Genomic DNA, 13,666 nt, shown 5'->3' with positions numbered 1-13,666 from the left:
GCACACTCACACCTAGGGACAATTTAGAGTGTTCTATCAGCCTGCCATGCATGTTTTTGGAACGTGGGAGGAAACCGGAGCACCTGGAAAAAACCCACGCAGGCAGGAGAACATGCAAACTCCACACAGGGAGGCCGGAGCTGGAATCGAACCCGGTACCTCTGCACTGTGATGCCAACGTGCTAACCACTGGACCGCCCTATACAGTGTATATATATATATATAAATATACATCTATATATTTTTTTTACATATACATGGAGTACTGTATATGTTGCTCTCTGTGACTCGCTGTTGTTTAGCAGCTTCTCGCGGACCGTTTGCGGACTTAAAAAATAAATAAATTTTTTTTGTTCTGTTTATGTTAATTGGACACTACTTCGCGGATCTTCGTTTATCGCGGGCGGTTTTGGTTCCCATTAACCGCGATAAACGAGGGATTACTGTAATCCTTTTTTGTAATACACACACACATGCGCGCACACACACACACACACACACACACACACACACACACACACACACACACACACACACACACACACACACACACACACATTCCAATGAGATCAAGTACATGAGCTGTGCAAAAATGGCCTCCATAAAGATATTGCAACTCCTTTTTGATTGACACTGGCCTGGATATTTATTCACATACCCTTTAGAGTTGAATCCCTGTTCCGTATGAAGTATAAATCACATACAACAGAAAAGAAATTTCACCACCTGCGGTGTCTGAAGTTTCCTACAGTTGAGTCATCGGCAACTGAATATTCATGCATGCATAATTTAGTCCACTTGGGGTCAGTAGTGTGCACCAGATGTAAAAAATGCGCAGAATTGACCGAAGAGAATAAATCGCTTGCTTTCAGATCACATATTGTAAGACATTATATTTCCCAAGTGTGGGACGAATAAAGGATATCTTATCTTATTACTTACTCTGACCTACTCGTAGTTCATCAACAGCCGTACAAAGATGTCACGTGACATCTTATAATCACTTTTTGAAGTAATCATAAATGAGAACACAAGCCAGACTGCGACTGGTGGCTGGTCCAGACGAGTTGTGTTTTACGTCACAGAGACAGACAATAAACAATACTCAGGCGTATATTCTATATCCTCATTCAAAGTCTTTCGATATTCCAGTGTTTACTAAATCACTTGGTAGTCGTTGGTCTGGGGGGGGGGGACTGCATTATACTGCTATTCGTTCGTGTCCAGGAGATGGAGGACAACCACTGGTGCTTATCACCAAAGTGAAACGTAACACCGTGCTGATGCATAGCTCCAGTCTGAGGCATGCCTTGATTAAGTTCAACATGCCTGTCTCCCATGACACTTCTATATGGATGTCTCATTAAGTCTTGTTTGAGAAAGGGCCACCAGCCATCGCCCTTCAGATACGCCATTCTTTTCATACACAGTTGCTGTGAATGTGGCACTCCTCCTAATTATGGATCAAAAGAATGATACATCATACAGCAAGACTTTTTTTTAAGGTCATCCAATAGTCAAGTCTGAAAGCTGTGACAGCATCAAAAATATATGCAATGAGATGATTTCAAGGGGACACGTGATGGAAAATGCTATTTATTACTTGTATACAAATAGTTGTGTGTAATAATTCGAAACTGTAACTATCATCGTAACCTCTTCCAAATGTTGTACTGGACTGACGTCTAGTGGTCAAGGAGTAAGTATGGCGCGGCTGAGTTGTTTTCCACCCCAACTTCAAGGTTTGTTTCAATAAAATGCATCGAAAATATGTTAGATGCTGTTTAGAACAAAGTCCCAGATGAAGAGGCAGGACAGGGAGGAAGGATTGCTTTCATGATATCTGTAGAACTTCAACGGTTCATTTCAAAAAGTGTAACGCTGTAGATCTCTTTCCGCCCCACTAGATGGTGCTCTCCCTCGTTTTGTCATTTTCAGTTTGTGAGTCGTGTCATTCCGAAGTCAAACGTGGCTCCAAGTTGTTCGGTTATGTCATTGTTTTGTTTGTTTGCTCATGTCTCTGCGGTTTCATCCTTTGATTGGAGGTTGAGTGTTTGACTCAATGTTTGGGTGTACTGTTGTCGTCGGAATGAGAATTGGGTCAGGATTAGATTGAGTGGTTTTGGTTTGGGTTGGGCCTTGGCAGTAGGGATTATTGGTTAGTTTGGGGTTTAGGTTTGGGATTCAGTGTTAGAGCTGGGGTTCTAGGTTGTAATTGGGATTACGGTTAATGTTAGGTACTCGGTCTAAGGCTCGGGATTATGGCCCGGTCCAGAGTTAGGTCGGACGATTGGAGGTTAAAATCAAATAAATAAATCACAACTCAAAATTGGGGGGAACATATCTCACCATGTTGTGGTTCTCGTGAAAAAGACAACCTTGCACTAAAGGTTTGTAGCTCTTGGTTAGCAATCAGGCGGCCCATTGGTCGACTGGTTAGCGTGTCAGCCTCACAGTGCAGAGGTGGGGGTTCGATTCTGGCTTCGCCCTTCCTTGGTGGAGTTTGCATGTTCTCCCCATTCCTGTGTGGGTTTTCTCCGGGTACTCCGGTTTCCTCCCACATTTCAGAAACATGCGTGGCATGTTAATGCAACACTCAATTTTTTTCCTAGCTGCCAGTGTGAGCGTTTGTCTATGTGTGCCCTGTGATTGGTTGGCAACCAGTTCAGGGTGTGCCCCGCCCACTGCCCAAAGACTGGTGGGATAAACTCCAGCATGCCCCGCGACCCTTGTGAGGTTAAGCAGCTCAGAAAATGAATGGATGGATGGGTTAAGAGAAGATCATGTCTTTGACATCATTTTCTGTGAACACGGCAATCTGTCTTCCTTTTATGAAAGGCTAATACAAACAACGGCGGCCATAAAATAGCACTTTGTTGGCACTCTAAGAGCATTATCAATGTCCTGTAATGATTCCCATTATATATTCACCATTGCTCCCTCCCTGTACACATTACACTTATATAATAAACCTGATTCTTTCCTGCCGCCGCGTAGCTCATTTTCAGACTGATGAAGACTATCTGAATATATAGGGTGGTCCTCGTCATGCATGCAGACACAGAATAGGTAGACGCAACCAGGATCAAAAGCTTACATCCAACCCAAAGGTCCTTGTTGCTATGTGAGTCACTGGCTCACTCAATTGTCATGACGACCGAGGTAGGTGACATTTAGCATATCTGTTGCACACAGGAACTCGGAGATATTGTCCCTCAGATACATGAGTGTTCCTCACACTCTGGAGCTCAGAGAGCATTTATTGATATGTGGGAGTCGCTCTATGCTACTTCTTCTCATCAAGTTACAGTACACCATTGCCAGGCAACATTAGCACCCAGTACTTTACAAAGCTCCCTTCATAATAACTCTTCAATGAATGATATGGACGTGGGGTGAGGGATGACACTTTCAGCGGCTTGTTTTCCATAGAGAACATTACTGTAAATTAGTGGATCATATCACAGAGAACAACTGTACATAACGGAAGCTCAAATCTAAATGTAACAGGAGAAATACATTTCCACAAACGTTTTACGGTGCCCCGGCATATCTATTTGGAATCGAAATCCGTATGAATAATCTCATAAATGTTATTGTATTTTGGGAGTACTTAGTCTTGGGTTCCGGTTTTCTTTTCCTGTTTGAGACAATGTGGTGAGCAGGGTAGACCCGTGCTGTTAATGTCCGTTGGAAACGTGACACAAGAGCGAGATGCCCCACCATTTTTTTCAAAGTAGTTGGGGGAAGGAACAAAGTTGATCACAACCATGAAATAGTTTGTTACAGCCAAAGCACCTTGGCTAAAAGTGAAAGTCCACCCGGGATGTAGTACTGCAGGGGTGCCCAAACCTTTTGGATCGAAGATCTACTTTTCGATCAACTAACCTCCCGGGATCTACCCTTACCGGCGCGCGCGCGCGCACACACACACACACACACACACGCGCGCCATGATGAGAAACAGCTTGAAACGGAGGCATGCGACGCACTTTTGCAGCCTGTTAACTATCGTAGCTCACACGTACCGTTTTAAAGTGCTTCCCTGGGCCCTCCTGGATTCCTATTCTTTGCTCGTGCCCTCGATGAATGGTACACGAAGCAAACTTTGAATGAGAATCATGACGATAAAAGATAGAGCGCAACAGCTGTAATCACAAGCTGCAATTACAAACTGCTGAGCGCTAACAACTTCCGGTGACGTAATCACGTCACCGGAAATTTAAGATTACCTGCTTTATTTTATTTTTAATTTTTTTTTGTATGAAAATGAGACTGATAAGATGATTAGGGTACAGTGTATATTAACACAAAAATATATTACTAACATGTACAAAGACACACAAATTGTTGTTTGTTTTTTTCCTCCTCGACACTCCTCGGATCTACTTGGGACCTGTCTTAGACCTTAGACCAGAATCGACCTAATGGGCACCCCTGTAGTACTGCAATTAAACAACAAAAAGTAGACTTAAGAATAAGAGAAAACGTTCCATCCATAAATTAGAATGTCAATCTAATGTGGTCTTCGCGTGATCTTCAGGTATTTGTCCAGGGATTTTAACCCTGTAGTCCATAGTGTTTCTGGGACTGGCATTGACACAGCTGAGGCGGGTTTCGGCTGTGCTGCTGGTTCTCTGGATGAACTGGAGGAAGTTCTCCTGCAAGGAGCCCTCGTGGCTGGAAACACCAAAATCCACAGGCTGGGTTAGGCAGCAGCGACGAAACTTGACCAGCTCCTCCCTGATCTGCCTGTTGAGCAAACCGTAGAAGAACGGGTTCACTGCAAATGAGGAGAAGGCGAGCCAGTTGACCGCCTCCTCTAAGTCTCCCGGGCTGCGCAAGGAGCCGGTCAGAGACATTTGCAAGTGGAAGATGAAGTAGGGTAGCCAGCAAATCAAGAACTGACCCACAATGAATACTAAGGTGAGGGCTGCCTTGCCCCCGCTAAACGCCCTCTCCGGGGAAAGTCTCCGCGGCAGAGAACGGTTGGTGTTGATTATGGTGGTCTGGCTGCTGATCGAGTCAGTCCGACTTTTATCCGGGTTTGCGGCGGCCCACGTTGAGAGGGCGGGGACTTGTTGCAGGGCAGCCAAACGAGCGACCTTGTACACGGCGCAGTAAACGGTAAAGATGATCACTGAAGGAACCAGGAAACACAGAACACTGTAGAGCACGGCGAATATTCCCCTGAGGCGGCTGTGGCTCGCATGGAGAGAGCAATGAGCTGCAGCAATTGAACTTTGGTTGCCGTACGCCGGCCATCCAAACAGCGTGAACAAAGCCAAGAGAAGCGACTTGACCCAGATAAAAAGCATGACACCCATCGCTAAATTGATGGTCATCTTGACTTCATACCGCATTGGGTGCACAATGTAGAAGTATCGCTCCACGCTGATGGCCGTGACAGTGAGAATTGATAAACAGATAAGAAACACATTGAGAAAGAGGTAAACCTGACACTCGAGAACGGTGAACACCACAGTACCGAAAAAGGGCGAGCTGGATATAATCCCCAAGGGCATGAGGAGAACGGCGCACAGCAGGTCCACGGCGCAAAGGTGGCACACGAAAGCGAATCTCTTGAGGTGTGGGGCCCGAGCAATGGCCACCATCACTCCGATGTTGGCCAGCAAAGCGATAAGGTTTAGCGACACCATGCAGAACAAGCCAATAAGGTCTTTGAGCTGCGACTGGGAACTTGTGACCACGCCCACATCGGAAGGAACTGTTGGAAGTTGCTCCCATGGGACGGTTGTAAGATTTGTCACCGGACGATTTGAGACAGAGGAGATCATGGGATCAAACTTCTCAGCCATTACTCTTCCATGACTTGATCCCTTCGTATTGGGGACGTCTTTTTGCCGAGATGTCCTGAGATCAACAGAGAGATAGTTAATATCACAATCAACAGACTTCACTGGCTACACAAGAGCTCCATTCGTGAATTTTTTTCTCGCTCATCACGTTCAGGGCCAAAGGAAGCTGGAACATGGCGTGCTAAAAGTCAGACGGCACACTGGATTTGGTCCACAGTCAATTATACACATAGACAAAGAGCATTCAAACACACCTCCACTAACTAGGTAGGAATCGATTCTTAACGTTACTTGGAGCTTTTTTCGCCCAACAATAATTAAAAATAAGACGCGTCATTGTCTGCAAAGCAAAAAAAAAAAAAAAAGAAAGGTCAGCACTTATAAGAATTACTTAACTCTATAACCATCACTCCTCGTTAGTATAGTGGACAGTATCTCCGCCTGTCACGCGGAAGACCGGGGTTCGATTCCCCGACGGGGAGAACATACTCTTTGCTAATTTCTCCATTGTGAGATACATCTATGTTTTTCTTCTTTAAATCCGAAACAAAATGTAAACTGTCCTGTACTGTCTATATCGTTGGTGTACATTGCAGTCATACATGTACGTCAATTTTTAGATCGTAACGGCAATGCATTTTATTGAGAATAGTTTCGACTGTATCGCCTCTCTGATGCAGCCACTTAAACTCCCCGTAGATCAAAATTTAACACGCCACAGAAGAGTGTTGATAAGGCTATTTATTGCGAGGATAGCGATCTGCGTCTGAGCTAGTATAAATAAGTCGGTGATATAAGAAAAGGCAACCACTTCTTAGCGTATATAAAATGAACAGATACATTATTATGCTGTTTATACAGTATTGTGTTACAAAGTGCTAGTCACATTTATCATAATAAAAACGGTAGCTTATTCCACATTTTTTAAGATAAGCATTTGAAATACATCATTTGGCTTTATGAAGTTAATCGTATGTCATTTCTATTGTTAATATCGTTTGAAAAGTACCCACCCATGATTTTCCGTGTGTTCTTCAAATCAGAAAAGATTATTTAGAATCCTGAGTCGTCAAATATTGAAATTGCACACATGATTCAACAGGACAAGACAAGACAAAGAAAGCTCGACCGTTCCTTGTGAAACAAACTGATCGGCAGCATCCGAGCTGAAGAAGCTTGCGCTTGCATCACTGTCCCGACGCAACAGGTTGATTTATCTCAGACGGCCTCCGGAGGTCGAAACCTTGGTAGATGTGTATTTCCAATTAAACAGCATCTGATCTCGAACTTCATTATGGCCGTCGCTTTATGATAGTCCTCTATTTTAGATGAAAAACGATGCCTCGTCCCTCTTCTCTGCTGTGCTCCTGGAGGGCTGCCATTCATGACTCGTGCTGTGTGTGGCACGGACTGTCACGCATTGTATTTGGTGTGTGTGTGTGCGTGCGTGTCCGCCCCCCCCCCCCCCCCCCCCCTTCTTTCACAGTGACACACACTCCACTGTCCCCAGTAGAGCTCAGTCTTCCTTTGGGTCCTACTTCCCACCACTTTATACAAATTTGAACTTTTCCATGAAACAAAGCTATTGGTCAGTCCCCACATGGGTGTGTTATTTTGACAAATTCGTGAGTACTATAAAAAAGTGTTGACAATGGCTTGCTCTTTTTGACGATACATCAACCGCATTTGATATCCATCTCTCATTGATAGTCATGCGGTAAGAACACAAACTAATCACCAGCAGTAGTTAGAGACATACATTTATTGGTTCTAGCATATAGTGCAAATCACATCACAGCGTAATTGGTCATTCTACGAACACCACGCGGTGCTGCAGGAACCTCCAAAGTCGAACACAATCCGTTCTGTGACACTGGTTGACTAAAAACAGTATTAAAACATTTTTTACGACGGGAAATTATCTAAAGTGAATTCATTCCATCCAGGCTCGAACTGCCTGCCATTCCAAATGATTAGGAACGTCACACGATAATGCTTTATTCAGCATTGTGACATTCTTCACCCTCATACTAGCAAATTAAAACAATTGAAATAAAACTACTGACGACGCCAGACAACACAAAATGGAATCTAATGGGTAGCGAAAAATTTGGCAAGCTTCTCTGGCCATTCTCAAGTCATTAGCCATACTTCCAGCTACATGCTATATACATTAGCATGTTTTTGGTGAAATACATTTATGTATACGCGTAAGAAGATAGAACTTAATTCTAGCAGAAAATTCGGTTTGAACTCCAATTTCTAATCACGTTTAGGGGGTGGGGGTGTTCAACTTTGTAGGTTCCACCGTATCAAGGCAAGGAATCGATTTCCAACTTCGATATTGCTTTGCATAACAGAAGAACGTCCTGGGCATTTATTTGTATTTTTTTAGCAGCTCAAAATATTGACAGTGCTATATGATTAGTCGTAAAATTGCACTTTCTACCGAGTCCTCCAGTCAACACTTAATTATATAATGACAGAAGAATTTAATTATTCTTATCTATAGAATAATTGAGTACATTTTTGATTGCCAGCCAGAAATGCTTCACAGGCAGAATGCACATCAAGCAATGCATTAGAAAACGTAAGCGAACATCACTCGATTAAAGTGTCGATCACGATGACCTGCAGTCACCAGCCATAACATTAAGTACACCTGCGTCATTCATTAACCGAGAGGCAAAACAAGGTACGATTCATACTTTTATGTTTCATCATGCAAAGGATTCATCAATGGAGCGAGTGCATGTCTGAGTATTAAAGTGCAATCCTTCACACTCGTTATGTGTAGGTTAACAGCGCGGAAGATGCGAACAAAGAAAATTGTGAGAGAGGAAACAAAAAAAGCAAAGCCCGACATAGCGTTGCACACCTGTTTTTAGAGAAATGCCTTTCCCTGCCGTTACATTTTCAGCTCAAGCAGGTAGCGCAGGCGACACTGACTCTCTTTGTAGATGAGATATTCGCTTTGGGAGAAGTAGCTCTCAGAGTACTGAGACTGCTTGATAGCCTTACCCTGTGGGACGGCCACCTCCTTGCCGTCCAGGGTGATGAAGATGTCTTTGGATGGATCTGAAAACACAAATCGCTTGATAGAAATGAGTGAGTTTTGGGGTTGAATTAAATATTATTCCTCATGGATGTTCCAGGATTGTACAGGTTTGAGAGATTTCACAACAATATGAAAGTTACAATTTCGGAATCAGAAGAGAAACATGTTTTGGGATAAATGACTCGCAAAGGCAAACGGCCGAGGTGAGGTTTCTTCAAGACATAAAAGGCAAATAAAAAAATCTAAAGTTGTTGAGTTTGCATTTGCCCGCACGTGGCATAATTTACTATAAGTGTATGAGCGTACAATTCCCTAATCGTAAATGGGACTATTTTTGTGAAATGTCACAGCGTGGACATTCATGACTCGAGCGTCGACTACAAACTATTTGAAGTCATTCAGCCACAAGCTGCCACGACACAGGCGTGATCAAACTTGAGAAGTACCTGGTTCCACTTGGCCTCGTGCAACTACAGAATCGTATCCAGCAGGCGCCTTTTTCAAAGAAGAGTTGTCTTTGGTGATGGTGTGTTCTCTGCCGAGGGCCACTTCACTCAAAAACATCACGCCGGTATTTTTCGATGTGCGCACTAAAATGAGAATGAAAGCCTTTTAAAAAAAATTTGGTCATTGTTACCACCATTTCAGATGTGTGACTAGTCCGTATTTATTTGGCCTTACCGTAACATGCAGACTTGCAGTTTTCCGATGCAAAATAGATACCGCGACCGACGCGGCCCCCAGAATGGGGCATTATCCTCAGGCCGCTCTTCAGTATAGCAGCCACGACGGCGATGTTAGTGCCATGCCACAGCAGACGGCGGTTCTCCAGGTTGTCATTCTCTTGAAATCGGGCCCCCTGCGATTGTGCAGTGATTAACTCTTCCCGTCATTCCTTATCCTTTGGATAATGAGCAAAATACAGCCAAGATCCTACCTCAGTGTCTCTGTCGACTTCCCATACGTTGACAATTTTGGGCTTCTGATAGCCCTGGGTTTTCTTTAGGTATGTGTCAATTATCTTGAACGTTTCTGTGCTTTTATCCAACAGAGAGAGTTTGCACTTGAGAGAATTGTAGTCCTGGTCAAGCGGGTCGGGGACAGTCTCTATCATCTCTTTCTGTGCCTTCTCTGTCTCTGATTTCAGAGTCTGGGCGAGCTCAATATCAGCCAGCACCTACAGGAGCATTTGACAATTCAGCGGGGGAAAATTATCTAAAAGACGAGCCACTAGTTATTTTTAAAAGAATACCGTATTTTCCACACTAAATGGATGAATGAACTATGAATGGCCAATTTTGTAATTTTTTTTAATAGATTGGACACGCCGCATTGTTAAACGCTATCTACAATGTATCCACTAGATGGAGGTATTCTCTAGGAAATTCCAAGAGAACGATCAGATGTCAGTAATACTTATTTAATAAGGCAGCGACACGGTTCACTTAACTAACAGCAAGTTATAACATTGACTCATTAACGTTGAACTCTCTTGCCGCTGCTCTATTTCCGTGTTGAACTGCAAACCCGATCGCCTTAAGTTTGAACTCTGCGTTGTAAGCTTGTCTCTAGCAAGGGGGCATTTTGGGGCTTGCATAGTACTGAATAGGCATACACAAGGTGCATCGGATTTTAAAGCGTACTGTGAGCTTGTAAGAAAATGGAAAGCTTTTAGGTGCGCCTTTTAGTGCGGAAAATACGGTAATAATAAAGAAAGAAAAAATTACCATCAGCATCTCTTTCTTTTTTTCCACAATGTCGTTGTTGTCAATGGTTGGTGGTCTGGTGCGACCGAAGTTATGCGGGATTGTTGTAAAAAACTTGGAGGAAAGTTCTTCAAGACGTGGCCTGCTGCTCTTTTGAGTCAAGGCTGCTTCAATTTCTTCCAGCACCTCGAAGCCCTTTGCAATTTGCAACTTGCTGAGCTTACCCAAAGGCATCTTCTTGACGTCTATCTCAACAAACACAAAGTCCACATGTTGAAATGATTTCAAGTTTGCATTGCCCTGTTCTAAAACGTTGTGGCATTACAAAACTTGCAAATGACAAACATTCCTTGTTTCGATTCAATTACAAATGTTCTATTTTTGTTGGACTTGGTACCAGTGCAACTTTCACGAAACCTTGCTGTGTGGACAAGACTTAAAAAAAAAAGGAAGCTGTGAAAGGTTGGCAAATAATGAAAGATAGGTGGGAGGTAAAATCAGACTTTGCAGTTTGTAAGGTCAGTCATAGAAATGTTTCACTGAGTGGCTCACTCATGTGTCTACTTTGAGAAACGATGAGAGTGCCTGAACCAGTCCATGCTGAAAAGGCACCGAGTCACACCCACCTAAGTTCATACATTCCATTGCCTCCTTGAACATATCGTTGCTGAAAATGAGCTTGATGAGCGCCTGTGTAGGTTTGTCCAGGGTGCAAGGTAGGAAGTTTTTAGTGACCTTGTCAGCCGTTCCATCAACACTGTCCACCTAACAAATGGGGGGGGGGGGGGGGGGGGGGGTGGACAACAGTCAGATTTTGCTGATAATCGATGCGGTTTAAAAATGTTTCCGAGAAGGTCATTGTCAGGGCTCTGTGACATCGAGTTTCCATGTTTCATAGTCAGTCCACCTTGCATCTTAAAATAAATGAATAAAAATATTACTGTACCTTGACCTCTGCATCCTGTTCTCCATCCACCTCAATCAAAGTGTACTTCCCAGAGTGAGACACAAAATTCATGCGATCACTCCAGTTGTTCTTGGTCTTGTCCTTAAACTTTTTTTCAAAGTCCTTCACGGCACTGTCAACGTCTGAAAACGTATTCAGTTTGAATTGACCCACCTCACCCTGAAGTTGGATGAAAAAAAGAATCGGTTATCAGTTGCTATATCAAATAATAAGCGGGAAAAAAATGCAATTCGATGATTTTCCATGATAGCTCAGCAGTACCTATCTGATGCAGGGGTGCCCAAATTGTCCTCAAAAGTCCCTATCCAGCCTGTTTTAGATGATTCAAATGATCAGTACATCAACAAGCTTTGCAGAGGGGGAAACATCGAAAACAAGCTGGATTGGGGCTCTCAAAGACTCAGGCACCCCTGAATGAGCGCGTCTACATTCACGTAACTTACCACTCTGCCCCATCTGTTCCATGAATAGTACTTATTGGCAGCTTTAATGACTTGAATAACATAAAACTTATTGTTGTTGTATCCAATATTCGTCTGATTGAGCATGCAGTCATAGTCTTCGTGCACCTGGAGGAAAACAATACAGTATTTGTTATTTAGTAGTGACTGCATCTTAACGACTGACTTGGCCTGGACATGAGTGGCTAACCTCTCCTTTGCTTGACAGTGAGCAGTGTTCGTCCACCTTCTTCGCTCCTTTGGTTTGTGGCCCTGCAGCCAGAAGAGCCTCTTTGGTCGAGGTGAATGCATCTTTGGGCTTCGGTAGCTCGGGTTCTGCCTTCATCTTCTTGCCGCCCGCTTTGGTAGCAGAAGCAGACCGTCTCTTTGGTGCCATGGGGATACTCTTTGAGTAGCTGAGTGAACAAACACAGTTGCTATGTTGCTAAAGAAGCCGCGATGTCCGGACATGTTCAGTCACAGTACGTGTAACACGCGAATAAAGGCGTGTTGTTAGAAATGATGACACACACACACACATAAAAACAAAGAAGCAACTCACAGTCACTGCACAGTGTTGAACGTCTGACTTCGGAATTTGGGGAAGTTTTCCTTGTGTTGGTGTGTCAGGAAGAGGCGGAGCTGGACTTTCAGGCTTTCTTCCTTCATGCTGTTGTCAGTGACGGGAATCAGCCACCACGAGCCCACAACCGAGCTAAAATGTCGGCCTGCACCGCCACCTAGCGAGCTACTGGGGGAGTGTCCTCAACATTTGAAAACGTTTAAACACATTAAACTTGAACTTGGGTTTACGATAAATAATTTATAATTCCAGTCAGATTAATCTTCATCTCACGGTTTGACCTCTATCCAAATATGAACCCAATGTTTTGCTACATTTTATTTGCTAAAATGCCTGTATTTTTCATTAGAAATGAACTTTCCTCGCCGATATTTGTTTCCATTATGCCCATATTTTAATTGTGGCCCTTGACATCTTGAAAAATAATGACGTTTTACAAGGCCACCCCCTCAAATTGACACCCATATTAGCGTATTAAAACAAATTGAACACAAGATGGCAGTGTTAAATCACTACTGCCGGGCGTTATTTTACCCAGGACTGAATCACGCTGCTTTTCCCCAGTACAGGATAACATTGTGTGTTTGTATTGTGATTTAAGTGGCTGTATAATGAAGCTGTAATCTCGTAGCATCTTCTGGTGGATGATTTACAGTCACTGCTGAATTTTAGCCAAATCTCCGTTTGATTTGAATGCTTTGGCAGAAGATATATCACGGGAAACCATCTTGTCACCCACCAGTGTTGTAGTCAAGGTCCTATCATTGTAATTATAGTCAGATTTTTACAGTGGATGAAATAAAAAGTCAACACACCCCTTTACAAATACCAGGTTTTTGTGGTATATATGTATAAAACAACTAGTTTTAAATAATTTCTCAACTTCATCCGCCATTAACGTGAACTGTATTAATTGGTGGCCCGGTAGTCCAGTGGTTAGCAGGTCGGCTTCACAGTGCAGAGGTACCGGGTTTGATTCCAGCTCCGGCCTCCCTGTGTGGAGTTTGCATGTTCTCCCCGGGGCCTGCGTGGGTTTTCTCCGGGTGCTCCGGTTTCCTCCCACATTCCAAAAACATGCGTGGCAGGCTGATTG

General features: G+C 43.5%; 2 protein-coding genes and 1 non-coding gene across 3 annotated transcripts; 1 reads left to right on the top strand and 2 right to left on the bottom strand.

Moving 5' to 3' along the window:
• Positions 1-939: 939 nt before the first annotated feature.
• On the bottom strand, positions 940-7,259 carry gpr61l (G protein-coupled receptor 61-like). Its single transcript, XM_052075612.1, has 2 exons — positions 6,833-7,259; positions 940-5,874 (listed from the first exon to the last, which is right to left on the bottom strand). The coding sequence occupies exon 2, from the start codon at positions 5,817-5,819 to the stop codon at positions 4,512-4,514; it is 1,308 nt and encodes a 435-aa protein (XP_051931572.1). The 5' UTR covers positions 5,820-5,874; positions 6,833-7,259; the 3' UTR covers positions 940-4,511.
• Positions 6,230-6,301, top strand: trnad-guc (transfer RNA aspartic acid (anticodon GUC)). The gene has a single exon. It is a non-coding gene; the product is annotated as a tRNA-Asp (tRNA).
• Positions 7,260-7,566: 307 nt separating the features above from the next.
• Positions 7,567-12,720, bottom strand: parp3 (poly (ADP-ribose) polymerase family, member 3). The gene is made up of 10 exons (XM_052076941.1): positions 12,553-12,720; positions 12,202-12,406; positions 11,994-12,119; positions 11,530-11,709; positions 11,210-11,348; positions 10,605-10,828; positions 9,815-10,054; positions 9,559-9,736; positions 9,324-9,467; positions 7,567-8,897 (listed from the first exon to the last, which is right to left on the bottom strand). The coding sequence occupies exons 2-10, from the start codon at positions 12,385-12,387 to the stop codon at positions 8,728-8,730; spliced, it is 1,587 nt and encodes a 528-aa protein (XP_051932901.1). The 5' UTR covers positions 12,388-12,406; positions 12,553-12,720; the 3' UTR covers positions 7,567-8,727.
• Between the last annotated feature and the right edge of the window lie 946 nt (positions 12,721-13,666).

The sequence above is a fragment of the Hippocampus zosterae genome, chromosome 9 (assembly GCF_025434085.1).
Source record: "Hippocampus zosterae strain Florida chromosome 9, ASM2543408v3, whole genome shotgun sequence".
In the NCBI taxonomy this organism is placed as follows: domain Eukaryota; kingdom Metazoa; phylum Chordata; class Actinopteri; order Syngnathiformes; family Syngnathidae; genus Hippocampus; species Hippocampus zosterae.
The sequence above is the reverse complement of the archived record's forward strand: the minus strand, read 5'-3'. Positions and strand labels throughout refer to the sequence as shown.